The 15,390-nt window shown below is 50.7% G+C and overlaps 1 protein-coding gene across 4 annotated transcripts in view; it reads right to left on the reverse strand.

Annotated features, from left to right (window-relative positions):
• RALGDS (ral guanine nucleotide dissociation stimulator) overlaps nt 1–15,390 on the reverse strand; it is a 56,585-nt gene that overhangs the window by 3,814 nt on the left and 37,381 nt on the right. For all 4 annotated transcript variants that reach the window (XM_061352343.1, XM_061352341.1, XM_061352342.1 and 1 more), the window contains exons 2-12: nt 4,596–4,706; nt 3,849–4,042; nt 3,394–3,468; nt 2,999–3,192; nt 2,461–2,582; nt 2,091–2,306; nt 1,870–1,973; nt 1,466–1,550; nt 693–770; nt 509–595; nt 207–239 (exon numbers count right to left, since the gene is read on the reverse strand). In XM_061352343.1, the coding sequence (XP_061208327.1) occupies nt 207–239; nt 509–595; nt 693–770; nt 1,466–1,550; nt 1,870–1,973; nt 2,091–2,306; nt 2,461–2,582; nt 2,999–3,192; nt 3,394–3,468; nt 3,849–4,042; nt 4,596–4,706 (1,299 nt within the window). The remainder of the gene's footprint in view (nt 1–206; nt 240–508; nt 596–692; nt 771–1,465; nt 1,551–1,869; nt 1,974–2,090; nt 2,307–2,460; nt 2,583–2,998; nt 3,193–3,393; nt 3,469–3,848; nt 4,043–4,595; nt 4,707–15,390) is intronic.

Raw genomic sequence — 15,390 nt, forward strand, 5'->3', positions numbered from 1 at the left:
TTTGCCAGCCAGAGTCTTCTCCAAAACAGGCCAGTCCCATGTATGGAGGCAGATGTGAAGGACCAGAATCCTTCTCCCCAAAAATGAAGGCATGACAGCAAAACAGGAGAGGGATCGACCCCAAAGAGACTGGCATAGCCTGGGCTAGCACCAAGTCAGCCTCCTCCTTCCACCCTGCTGTGCTGCAGACTGGGAAAAGCTCTCACCTTCCTTCTCTTCTCAAAGTTGATCAGCCCGCCCTGGAAAAGAGTGAGCCAAATGTCAGTGTGCAGCAGGCACATCCCTCCCTGCCACTACAGTGCCTGTGTCCCTGCTGAGGGGTAGTGTGAGACTGGCCCATTTCCATGTGCTGACAGCAGTGGATGTGCAGTGTTGAATATAGGATGTGCAGGGTGCAGTGTCAGATGTAGGATGCACAGGTAACAAGCCCTCCTTTCATCAGCCCAGCCTCTGAGGTTGCTGTGTGGAGAAAAGAGAGGAAGGGGAGAACAGAGATGGAGGGACATACATCCAGGAAATCCTTCATGGCAGTGTCGAGCATCACCAGGTCAGTAAGGAAGGTGCCAAGGTAGGGAATGGTGCCCTGCATCACACCCTGTGGGGACAGAAGGGACAGTAAGGTCAGCAGAGAGCTGGGACCAGCCTGAGCACCCACCAGGGAGCGGGCATAGCAGCACCTGTGTCAGACTCACCATTTCTCTCTGCTGCTGCTGCCGCTTCTGAGCCCTCTTTGGGTTGATCTCCAAGGTGGCAAATTTGGATGTGCCTTCCTGGATGGTAGGGAGAGGTGGAGATCAGCACGGAAAATTGTACTAATAGAGGAGCTAAAATTCACAACTGCTTTTATTTGTACAACCTTCCTTGTAGAGGAAAAGAGGGATGAAGGGAAGGGGAAGAAATCAAACCTGCGATTTTTCATGGCTCACAGAGAGGAGCAGCTTAGTGAACAGGAACTCCTGCTCCCATTTCCAGCTCTGTATAAACCTTCTCAATGAAATGGTTTGTTCCTTTTTGCATTTTGTGTCCTCTCAGCCCCCAAACTGTGAAGCTGCAGAGAGGCTCCAATGGGAAGAAGGACAGTTTTGCTGCATCCTTTCACAAACTCTACAACCCCACCGGACATCAAGAGGATTTCACACTGTGCTGTTAAAATGCAGCTGCTTCCGGGGAGAAGCTGTCACCTGACGCACTGGATCCTATCCCACTGCTTATCTCTGCTTGCTGAATATTTCTCTGCAAGCTGCAGACAATGTTGACTTTTTGGTGGAGAAGCAGAAAGCACAGCCTAGTCCAAAACCCCTGCCTGCTCCCCAGACCCAGCACACCCTGCCTGCACCCCTGCCTGACACCTCAGCAGCACTGACAAGGCTTTATTCTGGTGACTGGAACACTGCAGAAACTTGTGCTGACACCAGCCTGAGCTCCATGCCAAAGACGGAGAGATGTGGATGCCACTTCCCCATACCTTAATGAGAAGCTCCCGGCTCAGCGAGTGGTTGTTCTCATCGGAGAAGATCTCTGAGAGTTCATGGAAAGTGCGGAAGCTCTCCCTGCTCAGGGGAAAAGTCAGCAGTGCTGTCACAGTTGGTCTCCTCCTCTGCTCACCCAAATGACCCCAGCTCTGCTCATAGCTCTAGAAGGGCCTTGCTGTTTGGGGGCTACTGAAGGGTGTTTCACATGGCAAGGAGGTCATAACACTTTTATCTCCTCCCTGACCTTACACTGGTCCCTGTGTTTTGGGCACACTACAAGAAGCAGTGCTGGAGCTGAGATGATCCCATCTACATATTTAAGGACCACAGCAGCCACAGCATAACCTGCCCCTTGAAACCTCCCAGCGGCCACATGAACCCAGCAGGTGCTCCTTACCTTAGGACCTCGTCCCAGGTCTTCTTCAGCCGGTGAACAGCGTTGCACTGCAGAGCCGAAAGAATGGCTCGGAGGGAGGAGAAGTTCTTCAGGATGCGGCACTCCTGGGGCAGACAAGGAGATGACAAGACTTAGCATTAGGGAAAGCTCAGGGATCTGCTGGGATTCATGCACTGCAAAACCTCAGCCCTTGGGCCGAGAGGGACAGTAAGCTGTCCTACCCGAGCCACTTCGATCCACCGCTCCACCACTTTAGCCCTGTGCTGTGGCTTCAAGGACCGGTCTCCAAGACATGTGGCAATGACACAGTTGGCCACACTATTAAACTGCGAAACCGTGGCACGGATGGTGGGTGCCAGGTGTTCTTTGCCCTTCTTGTCTCGCTGGGACCAGATGCAGCCCAGACAGTGGTAAGGCACCACTTTCTTAAACAGCTCCTGGAAGATAAAGGCATGGGGATGGGTGTCTACTTTTCCTGGGAATAGAACAAGCCAGGAGGAAGAGATGGCTGGAAGGAGACAGGCCTGTGGCCAGAGTTGCAGATATCAGGCAGGCAAAGCACATTGACCTAGCTGTTGGATGAATACTCACAGCATCCATCAGTGTGAACTGTTCTGCTACCATCTCTGGGGAGAAGGAGAGGAAATCCGGCTTCCTGTCCCCGACCCCGTTCTCTTCCACCAGCTGAAAGGTGCAGCCACTGTGGTCCACAGCTGTGAGAGATGGTGTGAAGCTGAGCACCACAGTGCTGACAGGAGCTGGGGCCCATGATGAACCACTTCAGCTCCCTGTGGACATGGACACCCATATCCCACCACCCGGGCTTTTAATTCCCACCTGGCTTTACACCATGATAAATGAGGCTCAGATAAAAGCATAGTCATTTTAAACCTGAACACATGTATCTGCAGAGGCTTAAGGGCAGATAAGCTAATCCATTTAGAAATCCCACTTCTGGTGCAGTTGGATTAGCTTCCCGGTGCACCTTCATGTAAACACAGGCAGAGTTTATGGGGGTTCAGCCATGTGGCAAGAACCGAGGTTTTGGAGACCCTTAATGCCAACCAGTAGCACTACCTCCACCTGCAGCCCCAAATGGCCCCCTGCAAGCAGGGAAAAAGACCCCCACCTTCCACCTCAGACTCGCTCTGCTCTTGCTGCTGGAACTGGGCTAACAGGATGCAGGCTCGGCGCTCCAGGTCTGAGCCAGGGATGTTGTGGCGCACGTAAGAGATGAGCTGCTTGAGGCAGGAAAAGTCCGGGGGCTTCCGGAAGTCCTCTGAATACTGGTCCAGCCAGGCACCCAGGATGGAGGAAATGGTGCTGCAGGGAGGGAGGGGAAACACAGGCAAGCCTGTGTGAGAATTGGGTGCCAGGAGACAACCATGCGCACTCTCATGAGCACCCCCATAAGCCTCAGGTGCACCTCTGGGACAAGAGGAATAACAAATGCCTTTGAGCGAGAATCAAAGAGCTGTCACCAGAGCTACCCATCTTGTTTACCCACAGTGCAGTCAGACTTACTTCTTCAGCTCCATCCTCTCATCCACAGCATGCCTGGCATGGTCCCCATTCATTTGCACATGGAGTTTGCCGTACCTGGTGGGGCACAGCGTGGAAGCAGTGAGCATCCTTGAATCAGCTGCCTCTTCTCCCTCTGCATCACCCCCCAGCTCTGCCAGGGGGTCAGGATAAACTTCCCAGGCACTGCCCTGCTCCCCTCTCTGCCACAGCCCCCATGTTATGGGAATAAGGAAGCAGCCAGCACTGGCCACCTCACAGCAGGGTACCAGTTGGAAAGGCTCCAGCTTTCTGGGAGGTTGTATCCTCCCCGCCCAGCCCCAAAACCTTCATGTTGATGGAGCTGGGAGAAGCCCATCGGCCCTCTGAAGCATGGCAGCAAAAGAAGCTGGGGCTCTCCTTGTTGAGGGGGCTTAGACACCACCCCAGCTGTGTTTTGGGACTCAGGGCAGCCTCACCTGTTAAGCAGCAGATCCAGCACTTGCTTGGTGGTAGCGAAGGCCCGGTAAGTGCACAGGAAGATGGTGACATAGGTGGAGTCGTTGCCCTTGAAGGCTGAGACCAGGTATTCTACCAGCTTCTCCAAGGTCCCGGCTTTTATTGTCCGTACCTTGCATGTCTCGTAGAGGTTTAAGGCTGACTCATTCTCAAACTGTGGGGACAGGATCAGAAGCCAGTAGGCTGGGTGAAGACAGACACTTTCAGCTTCACAAGACACTGTTCGGGTCTAGGCAGGGCCCATGGACACCCTACACAGGACCTGGGGCTCTCATGACGGGCCTGAGAAAGGGAAACCGGGTCTCTTCAGACACCAAATACCAGCAACACAGCTGAGAAAACTCGAGCATTTGGGAAATGCCAGGAAAGGCCTCAAAGTTGCCAAAATCTAGATGCAAACCAGAGTTGCCCTTTTTGCAAAATGGGCTTTAGATTGTTTCCACCATGCCCCTTCCTGTGAAGAGGCAGAGGTGCTCCCATGCCACTGCTTCCTGTGAAGAGGCCAGCAGGTGCTCCCATGCCACTGCTCCCAGGTAATTACATGATTCCCAGATAAGGCTTGGAAGGACACCCCCCAGGACAGGAGGTTTGGGGGAGCAAGAAGAGGGTGAGACATGTGCTGGTATCAACCCTGCAAAGCCCTGACTCTGGCAGGAAACATCTTTAAAACACCCTCTGGCAAGAGGCTGGTGAAGCCCCTAGCTTACCCCCAGCCATCGCTGCCCTTTGTTGGCTGTGTGATGGAGCTGCACTTTCCGAAGCGATATGCTGTAGATCACACCATCCTCCAGCTCTTCTCCAATCTCCTGTGTGGAGCTCTGCACAAAAGGATACGATACACCATGAAATAAGGAGAATGAAGTGTGGCAGAAATGCTCTTGCAGGCTCATACGAGGCATCCCAGCAAGCCAAAGGCAATGGCTGGCAGGCAGTGAGTCTCCCTTGCTACTCAGAAATGCAAACCAGGTGACAACTTTCTGGACAGATTAAGCCTGGGCCCACCTGAGCCTGCACACAGGCAGAGCCAGGACTTGGGAAGCTGCTCTCGGTCTGCTCCATGCCCCCTGGTTTGGTGTCTCAGCTCTTCCTACCTTTGCCACCACCAGGTACTGGGCAGAATGAGGACCCCTCGCCAGGCAGTGAGGGGAGCAGGTGGCAGCACATCCCTGAACCCAGCCCCAGCTGTTTCTCCCTCCCCAAGCCTTTGTCTTTCTCACAACATGACATTGCTGCCTGGTCTGACCACATTCTCAGTAATCTGCCTTTGTGGAAACTGAGCACCTCAGCACACTTTGGTAATGAATAACAACTGTCAAAGCAAGCTGCCCACAAGCTCTCGCAGTGCTGGCCATGCACAGAAGGCAGAAATCCAAAGGGGGAGCTCAAAGCTGAGGGGAAACCCCAGGGAGCCACACTGAGATGGGCTTGGGCACATCAGGAACACGCCCCTGTACCTCTGGGGACAGGCACTTCTGGCCCACAGCCCGACCCAGCCACGAGGCTCACATTTCTGCTCTGTGGAATGGAGACCATCTAAAATTCAGTGAGGAAAGAGGGGATACTTCAGGCAGGTGTCCAGGCATGCATGTCCCCTAGCCCCACATGCCAGCATGGGGCTCCATGGCAGCTCCAACCCCACAAGGATAATCTGTTTCCCTCCTTCTCTCTAACCACACTCTGATGAGTCAATGCCTCTGTTAAGAAGGATTTATCCAAATCCTTTCAAACACTGTGGGATCTCCCTTGCCCTCCATTCCCCATGCCAAACGGTGGGCAGTGTAACATGCAGCAAAACCCCACTGCTCAAGCAATGCCTGGAAGCAGTAAGCGGTTAGCAGGCGGATGTGACCACATGCTGGGGTGTAGGGGCTCAGGAACAAGCCGCCCTGCATATCACAGTGCAGCCAAGGGCTTTCCTTGAAATCTGCCTCTCAGGAACACAAAAACCTCTGAGCAATGCAACCACACAAGGCTTTCCAGGGGAGATGCTGCCAAGGAGCGACCCAGGACAGAGTCTCAGGAGCAGTGCTGTTCCCTGTAAAATATTATCCTCCCAGACTGTTCCCTGTGAACATGGGAACAGCCATACCCAAGGCCCCAGCTTCAGATGGCACTGCCCATCTCAAGAGACACTGAGCAGAAAGCACTGAACATGACCCTGAGCTGATATATCAAATGTGCACCTAACATGTTCTTCAACCACCACCTTATATTACTGCCATCGCAGCAGCAATCACTGTGCTGTTGTCACACCCTGCTCAAATCAAGTGCTTGTTATGAGCAAGGAATCAAGGCAGGGAACCACAGCCAGTTCAAAGACTAAGGGGAAAACTTTAAAAAGCTTGTTGTTCATGGTTCCAGTGAATGAGGACAGAGCCCTGGGCAGGGTTACTGGACTTCTTACTTTCTGCTGAACCTGCTCTTTTCATTTCATGCCAGACTATGGAGAGGTTTTGTCTGTTGAAGCTCAAGGGTTTGTAAAGCTCCTAACTCCAGCTGTACTGCCATCCCATGGCAGGGGGGTTGGAACTTGATGATCTTAAGGTCCTTTCCAACCCTAACTATTCTATGATTCTATCAAATGTCTTTCCTTGGATTCACTGGCTTCCAGACCAACCCTGACAGCATCCGCTCAAGGCAGTGGACACAGATGTGCTTCCAGACACCTGCGTCAGTCTCTCTTGTTCTATGCTCTGGGATAAATTATGGCATAAGTTTATGTTCAAGTATAAACAGGTCTGAATCACAAGAATGGAAAAGGCACCCAGCAGCACACATGCCCTGCACCCTCCTGGACAACATGACATGAAAATACATCTCCCTCCTGCCTCAATAAATCTTCCAAAGTGAAGATGCTTGCTGCTGGGGGTAGTGCAGCTCTAAGGCCAACTTTCCCCCAGCTTACCTGGCCCAGGCCCAGGCAGGCTGACAGCCCTGAGCCCCAGTGGCTGGCACAACGCAGCCTGGACACCAACAGGACCATGAACAAGCCCCTGAGCCCACCCTGACTCCCTGGCTCCTCTGCAGCCCCATGTCACACCTGCACCGGGAGCTCCATCAGAGCAGCCCATCCAGGACACTGGCCCCAGTGTGGAAAGACAAAGCTGTTTAAAACACATCAGCAAGGAGGAGGTGACCTTGGTACACAGCTAAAGGCACCGGCAGCCAAGAGCACTGGGCTTCTCCTCCATCACCTCTCCTCTCCACCAAAAGCTCACAGGAACAAGGTGCTTCTATATCAGGTGAGTCCCCCTCCAACCCCACAAGGTGCTGTAGCTGGGAACTGGAGGGACTTGATAGAGTGTCATGAGAAAGCTGCCAGCAATGCTAAAGGCTTGCACCTGCTCTAAATCAACCCCCTACAGCAAAGGTACCTAACTTGAGTCCAAGTCAGCCAATTTTCTTTCTTCCATCTATAGATGCTGTTTCCAGCAAAACAAAAGAAAAGCTGTGGAAACTTCCCAGTTTGCCCACTGAGACCACCAGATCCTGTTGTTCACAGCTACGTGCTGTCCTGCAGAAGTGACAGCAGTAGATGCCTCTTGAGCACACAAGCCCACTGCCCATGGGGCAGTGATAGGGAAGAGGGATCACTACCAAAGATGCTTTACATCAGCTGTCCTGGGCTCTCTCCCAGGTTTTATCACCCAGCCTGCAGACCAGCCCTACCCTTGTGTGTCTTTCAGTTATGCTGACTTCAGGCTGGAGGAGGGAGAGCTCTGGGTCCAGCAGGACCAGCAGACCCCCATACAGTCTCTCAGAAAAGAGATTTGGCTTGGCAGTTATAAACTCCAGACACAAACATCACGAAAAATCAGATGCTTTAGAGATGGAATTAAATTGATAAAGAAGTTTAATCATATAGGAGGATAAAATGTCCTTGGATCAATTAATGAATCATTGACAGCTGCTATGCAACTACAGTGGAAAGTATTACCACAACTGCACAGGGGTTTTCACTGTGTTTCGTGTCACATGCAGAGGATACACCCAATTTTTACGTGCGTAGAAGCAAAATTCATTTCCTTCCCATGTTCAAGATTGTCAAATTCATTCATTTTTTTATCTCGCTGACTTGTGTGATATCCCCTGAAGTTCCCCCTTTGCAAACCACACATGAAGTACCGCAGTTTCGCAGCGGTCTCTAGCCAGGCTCATGCCAAGAGCCAGGCAAGCTGCTACACTGGCACATTTTAAAATTTGGCTATTTATATTCTATGTGAGCTTCCTTTTTCCTACAGCCACTTCTCCAAGATGCTGATTGTGCATTCTGCACATGCTGGTTAAAAACCAAGGAAGCAAAAGCCAGCAGCAGGGTGGAGCCAGTGAAGTCCTGCTTAGCACCTGCACTGAATTTGCACACTTCTCCCTTTGCAGATGCGGAGACACTGGGTGGGAGCAGGGCTGGGGGGGACAAAAACCCTTGACCTCTGTCTTATGTACATGCCAGCCACCAAGAACACTGCAATGCTATGTATGGCACTCACACCAGGATTTCCAGCAAGACAAACAAAGATGAACATCTTCAAAACAGTCTTTAAAGAGCTCTGACAGACAAATGCTGGTAAATATTACTGCAACAGCTACTGCTCCCCACTGCCTGCTCTACACATCTGCTGGAGTTTTCTGCTCCTCACAGAAGGGAACGTGAGTCAGGGCTCAGCCAGCACAACCACAGCCCAGCCCAGCACGCAGTGGTTCGACTTGAATAACTGAGCACCCCACCATAGCAGAGGTCCCTTCTTACTGCATCACGTTGGTAGAAGAGAGACATCCAACAGGCCCAGAGAGCTCCTGGCTCAGCTGCAATGAGATTCAGCAAAGCTTTTCTGTGAAAGCACTAGCTTTGAGCATGCTGATGGTTCTGGCTGTTGTGGAAGTGACTGAGCACCCCAGAAAGCGTGATCCAATGCATTTCATGATGGGCACCAAAAAAGGGAAGACACAGGTAATGAACATTTGAGCATGATTTCTCCAGTTCAGTGTGCAATCCTGCTCCTCTCCATACAGCAAGAAAAAGGCCTCTCAGTGGAGGGGCACAAAAAAAAGACATGATTAACACAGGATCAGACATCCAATTCTGCAGAGTGGAAGCTTTTGCAGAAACAGCTGTAAGCAAACTCTCTGCAAAAGTTCATCCCTTGAAACATGAAACAGGAGGTCAGTACCTGATGGCTTGCCTGGTTTTAGGCTGCCTCTTCCAACTGCAGATAGCCCCAGGCTGCATGAGCAACCTCCCACAGTTCAAAACCTTTGTGACTATACCAGGGAGGAATTCCTACTCTCCACACTGGTGAATGCTCTAGTATATGGTGTGGTGTCAAACCATATCTTCACGCTGAGGTTTAATAATGAGCTCTAAGACGTAGACAAGGCTCATGAGCCTGGATAAAGGGCTATGGTGTGACGGATTCTCGAAGGAGCCAGGCAGAGAGCAGAAGGGAATCTGCCTTTGTCTCTTCTTGCTAGCTGAAGAGAGGGGAAAAATGCAAAAGCCAAATATTGGCTAGGGATCTGCATTTTGGAAAGCACTTTAGTTGTCACAAGGATGGTTTTAGTAAGACAGGAAGAAAGTACAGGATTACACATGAGCATGACAGCACTCCTGTGTGTTACACACAGACAATTATTCAACAGTTACCAGGTCTTCAGAGCTCTGATCTATGTCCTGGGTTAGCACACTAGCCTCCAAAGACACAAACCAATGAACTGTTATTGGAAAGAAATTAATTTCAGCAGACACGGAAGAGGCAGAACTGCTTGAAGTGCTTTTACTGATGCTCCCTGGATGACAGCTGGTTTAAAGATCAAGAATTTCATGTTACTCTGTTCCCTTTCAGCTGGGCTACACAAAACGCCTGCTCTATAGTTAGGTATAACACAGCACCCAGAGTATCTCTGCACTGTGATTTCAAAGAGCCATTAGCCACAGAGAGAAGCAGATGCTAACTCTGTCCATGGGAAGTCGGGGACCTGCACTTCCTGGGAATTGACATTGTCGCTGGCTAACAAAACAAGAAAAGGCAGAGCTGAACCTGGGAGACATCACCAGGAGTTTCTCATTGAAGCTCTGCATTTGCACAAGTTTGAGAGGATTTGAAGAAAGCTGGGAAAGCTGGAAACAGAAAGTGGGGAGCTAGTCTTTACAGCCCTCAGCCCCTTCTCATAATAAGCCCTTTCCACTGGCAAGGGGAAATAAGCCTTTACAGTAGAAAAAAAACCCACCTCCACCAAGGACCATGTCTTCTGTGGCTGACACAAGCCTAAGGTAACTTTCATTACACTTTTGGGAGCAAAATTCAGAACCCAAGCAACCCATAGCAGTGACTTTGGGGCCTCTTACGTAAACTGAAGCACACAACATTATGTAAAAGGAAATAGGAAAAACAGCACCCCTGTCTAGTGAAAGGAAAACAGCTGCAGTTCCGTGAACCAAAGATAAAGACTGCGAAAGCAGAAGTACCCTCTGTCCTACACATCCAATATAAGCGCACACAGCACAAGATTTCCTCACGGAGACTTTCAGGCAAAAAGCCCCGTGGTGCACGTTCCCCTACAGCTCCACCAGTTGGGATTGTTCCTCTGTGCCTCACCCTTGTCAGCAGTTTCCTTCCCCTGGCCGCACTCAGAAAAGCTACAGAGACTACTGAAAGCTGGCAAGGAAACTGCAAAATATCCCCTGTGTTCAGGAAAAAAAAAGGTGCCCCATGCTAGTGCCTGCTTACCCCAGCACTCTTGCTATTCAGAACACATCCCAGCAATGACCATACAGGCACTGGGGTGCAATGGTTTTCTCTAGCCAACACTGGCCTCAGGCAAGTTGATCTCCCATTGCCTCCTTTCTCCCTGAGCCATGTTTCCATTGCCAGTGATGGAACTCAAGTTTACTGTCACAGCTCAGCTGCACCCAGCCCCTCCTGGGCACTGCTCCCTTCACAGAGATGTTAGGCAGATAGACGTGATTCCTTTGGGTTTTCAACACTCTGCCGATCTGCCTGTCTGCTCAGAACTGCCTCAAACCAGAACCAATTCCAACAGCGCATTAAAACATAGTGACAATGGTGGAAACATGAAAAGAATAGAAAAAGGGCAAGAAGCTAAACTGAAACCCACTGTGAAAAGGGGGTGGTTTTGCTGGGACAGCAGGACAGCAGTAATAGTCAAGAGCCTGATCTCACCCCATCAGCTGCTGGGCTCTGCAGCTGGGCTTTCCTGACACCCTGAGCACTTGCTCTCTGCTTCCAGTGTTTCAGCAGGGAAAGCTGCACCTGTGGAGAACAGCCCTGAAGCTGAGCATCACCCAGCATCACACACTCACAGGGAGCAGGATGAGAGAGGAATGGAACACATCATCCTGTATCTGCCTGCTGTGGGGATTTTACACCTCCTCCCTGGGGTCTGGGGTTGCCCCAGAACAACAGCAAGCTGTTCTAAGCCAGGGAGGTTAGAAACAATATTCAAAGGCAGCCTCCTCCATCCTTGTAGCTTAGGAAGAAAACAGCAGTTGGTTACAAAGGTATCTTGTCACCTCCATGCAAGTGAGTCAGTGGCTGGAGTGAGGATTAGGATCTCAGTGACCAGGTCCAGAGATGAGACAGAGGAGATACATAGGATTCCTCACCCATTTGCTTCTTTTTCGCTTTTAAAGAAAATCGAGAGCCTTCCCATATGCAGAAACTTTTTTTTTTTTCTCTTTTTATGGTCAAGAGTCAAAGATCTGCAAAGATGCTCTGTCCCACTCTGGCCTCCAAGGGGCCTGATCCTGTCCCTTATGCATGAGGTGATGTAGGTGCTGGAAGATTAGCCTTGCTAGGGGGATGCCCCAGGGAAAAGTAAAACTTCATCTGTAACTGGCAGTGCCAGAGATAACGGCTTAACTCCAAACCCTGTGCTTCCTCCACCCAGGAGTATAGAAGACCACCAACACCTCTACCTAGACATTTATTCCCTATGTGAAAACACTACCAAAGCAGACTTCCCTCATGTTTCCTACCAGGTGACATGCTGGGATGGGCTCTCCTCCCAGGCTGCTGAAAGTTAGAAGAAAACTGAGTGCAGCAGGTTTTGCTTCCCCTCTAAGTTGATGGAAATAAGATCCTACTGACACAGCAGTTCTAGCTCTTGCTCCACAGTCATTAGCTTTGTATTCGTGATCACCTTGGTGTGTGTTTTAGCAGCATCCACGCTCAGTGCCAAGGCCTACAGAGTCAGGCTTGCATACAAGGAACACAGCTGGCCTTGGCTTAGAGCAACAGCTCCACTAAACTCACCCAGAGCCTGGAGAGTAATTGCTGGAAGTGAAACCAGAATAACATGCCTGATGAAAATCAGTGCATAAAAAAATATAATATATATTGCTCTGTAAGGTTAAAAATTGTCTCACAGTAAGTAATTTCTGCTCAGAACAAAGGTCTATCTATTTCACCAAGACAGAACAGAAAAATCTGAAAAAACCCACAACAGAAACAAGTTCAAAAATGGACTATTTGTGTGTGTGTGTACAGTAAGTCACATGCAATATGACAGCTATATAGTGCCTTGTTCAAACACGAAGAAAAGCAGGGCGTGTGTCCCAAAGAGGACACAGTTCAAGTGTACCTGGTCCAAAGTTACTCTATGGATTCCACTGCTGAAACAGGGCACTTCTGCACCATCGGTGTTATTTCTGCAGCAAAAACTGCCATATGTATTTGGAAAGGGAAGGCAATTAGGTTGGCACTCAGAGCTGATGTACCCTTAAACTGATCAGAATGGTCACTCCTGAGATGTCAGTTACATCTCAACACATTAACCACAACAGAGATTTGTTCCTTGTTGCAACTTCAGGGCAGTGCTTGTCCCTCTCATGTCTTGGCATCTGCAAGCTAGCAAGTTCATCTATCTCAAAAATCAAGCCTTTGCAACCTTGGACACCTAAAGCCTCGAGTGAATATTCTCCTGCTCTCAGCCCGTAGCCCAGGTGTCAGTCCAGACAGCCAAAAAAATTAATTTGAAGCAGCTTCAGCTGCTCTAAACCAGCTTTTTTTGTAAAGCCTTCTCTTTGCCCCAGCCATGTACATGACCTGCATGACCAAAGTGCACGTCAGTGGCACAAGCAAGGCACACAGGATACGCAGAACGGGCAAAGCAGCAAGCATGGCACCAGCAACTGCCAGGCCCAGCCCCAGGAGGCAGCTTGCAGCCCCCCATGCCATGCTGAACCACCCCAACAGCCCCACACCAACATTCCCAGGGAGCTCCACCATGCACTGTTCCCAAGCAGCCTGGGTAAGCTGTAAGCGGCTGCCTACGCAGTAACTCACCTGCTGCAGCTCCCAGAGGGAAAAACAACGTCCTGTCTTTCTGTAATTTTGAAGGTGTGCAGGTTGCAGTGGACAAATTGGAGCCTGGCCAAAACCCACAGCCCTGCCTGGCTGCAGTCTGCCTTACAGTAACTGTGCCATCACCTTCTGTTCCAATTTGAACAAGGTTAATTTCAGTTTAGCTCAGACACACAGAAAACTGAACCAAAATAAGCCCTGGTGAAACTTATGTGTCCACCCATGTGTTTAAACTGCCTTATGTCAACTTAAATTCCCTCCATTAAAGCTGCTGTGACTGAAGCATGGGCAAAGACCTCTTGGGCCTCCACTCCTTAAAACCCCATCACCCCTGCCTGTCCAGAACAGGATGCCCAGGGAGCTACGGATGCCCCTGACCCAGAGCAGGGCAGGCTCAGGCATCTCCCAGTCTGTCTCAATGGCACCACTGGAGAGGGGCTCACGGAGCTGGTAGCAGAGGAATGGCCTCGTTGGAAGGCTCACTCTTTGTGTACATGTCTGCATCAGGGTGACCCAGTAAACAGCTGAAGCAGAGAAAATGCAGAAACAATCCAGTACTGGGAGGCAGCAAGGGGTTGTGGTGAAAGGAAGGAAGGAATAAATGAGAGCCTTTGTTCTCTGGTCATGCTCCTCATGCCTGACTCCCACCCCAGACAGGATGACGTAGGATGCCTCCATTTGCTGAGAGCATGCTTCATGGAAGTCTGGGCAGAGCCTGTCTCATCTCAGCCTCCTCTCGACACCTGCAGCCCCAGCATGTCCCACCACATCCCAGCTGCAGGTCTTAGCCCATCTCCTTTGCTCTGGGAAGGGCTGGGAGAGATCCTTCTCCTCCACCACTTGTTTCTCCCTGGGTCTGCTGTCAGAAGCTGAAAAGGAGAAGAGCAAAGCTTCTTTTGCTTTGCAATCAAGAAAATTCCACCTACTGAGCATTACTTAAATAGGTGTCAGCGAGGCAGGAGGTGCTACATAGGAAAGTACAAGGGCAAGAGTCAATAAACTGACACATGGGGCACCTGCACTCAGAATGCTCAGTCAACTGATTTCCACAGCTGAAGCAACTGAGAGCTTAAGTTTAACTGGCACCTTTAGGGAGAAAACAACTGCAAAAAAACAAAGCCAAAACCACTCCAGCTGTTGTCAAGTGTCTGGACACACACCTCAAGAGCCCAAGCAGTCAGGTTTGGAGCTGGGCCTTGCCCTGAGCACTGGGTGTGCCAGATCCTGCACATGGGGAGGGCTGAGAGCACCTGCAGTATGAGGAACATGGTTGTCCAGGCAGGGTGGTGGGATAAATTTCCTACCTGGACCCTCTGCCTCATACTTGTAGGTGCGAGTCCTGCCATGGACCATGTCTGAGCATCAGCCAGCGCAAGAGCTGCAGGCAGCCAATCTTCCATCAGATACTAGCCAAACACTGGAGGGTGGCAGGGAGACAGGAGGCAGCTTCCCGCATGGTTGCTCCACTTTCCCACTTACCCTGACTCAGCACAGACTTTGGGGATTGTTTTCTCCCACTGCTTAAGACACAGTCCTTTGCCAGCGATGGCTGATGACAAGGGTGTAGCAAAGCCTGCAGCACACCTGCATCTGTGCAGGGACACTGGGATTTCAACCTGGCGCTGCTCACTGTAGGCATTTGCAGGCAAGCATACTCTTATGTTACTAGAGCTGTTCCATGGCAGGTAAAACACCACATAAGTAAGCCTGTTCCTCGTAGCCATGTCACTTTGTCAAGCCAGTACAGGCATGCTCCAGCCCTGATTCATCTGTTCCTGACGCATTCATCCACTGGGATTACAAGCCACAGGTAAGCATTCCTGCAGCTTGGACTCCTATTTAAAATTATCGGGGGGGGGGGGCCCCCCCCGCACAAACCCTGGGATACCCAAAAAGCTGATGTGCAGAATGACCATGGGCAGCATCAGTGTGAAGAGAGCAGAGGTGCCCACCTTCCTCCCGTGGCTCCTTTGCCATTGCCTGGCCTAAGACAGGTCAAGCCTCAAACAGCCCCATCCTCCCAGAGCCGAGTTTTGCTGAGGAACATGCTGAAATCCACAGGAATGAGCACTGGGACAGATGGAGTTTATGGGATACCCCCCTCCTCAAGAAGTGCCTCAAGGATTGTTTGTTATGACACTGGCATGAGGCATAGCTGTGTTCTGAGTCAGCCCAGCATGCT

Source organism: Neopsephotus bourkii, unplaced genomic scaffold (assembly GCF_033783945.1).
Source record: "Neopsephotus bourkii isolate Nb327-2 ecotype Australia unplaced genomic scaffold, CSIRO-AGI_Nbou_v1 NB_659, whole genome shotgun sequence".
Classification (NCBI taxonomy): domain Eukaryota; kingdom Metazoa; phylum Chordata; class Aves; order Psittaciformes; family Psittacidae; genus Neopsephotus; species Neopsephotus bourkii.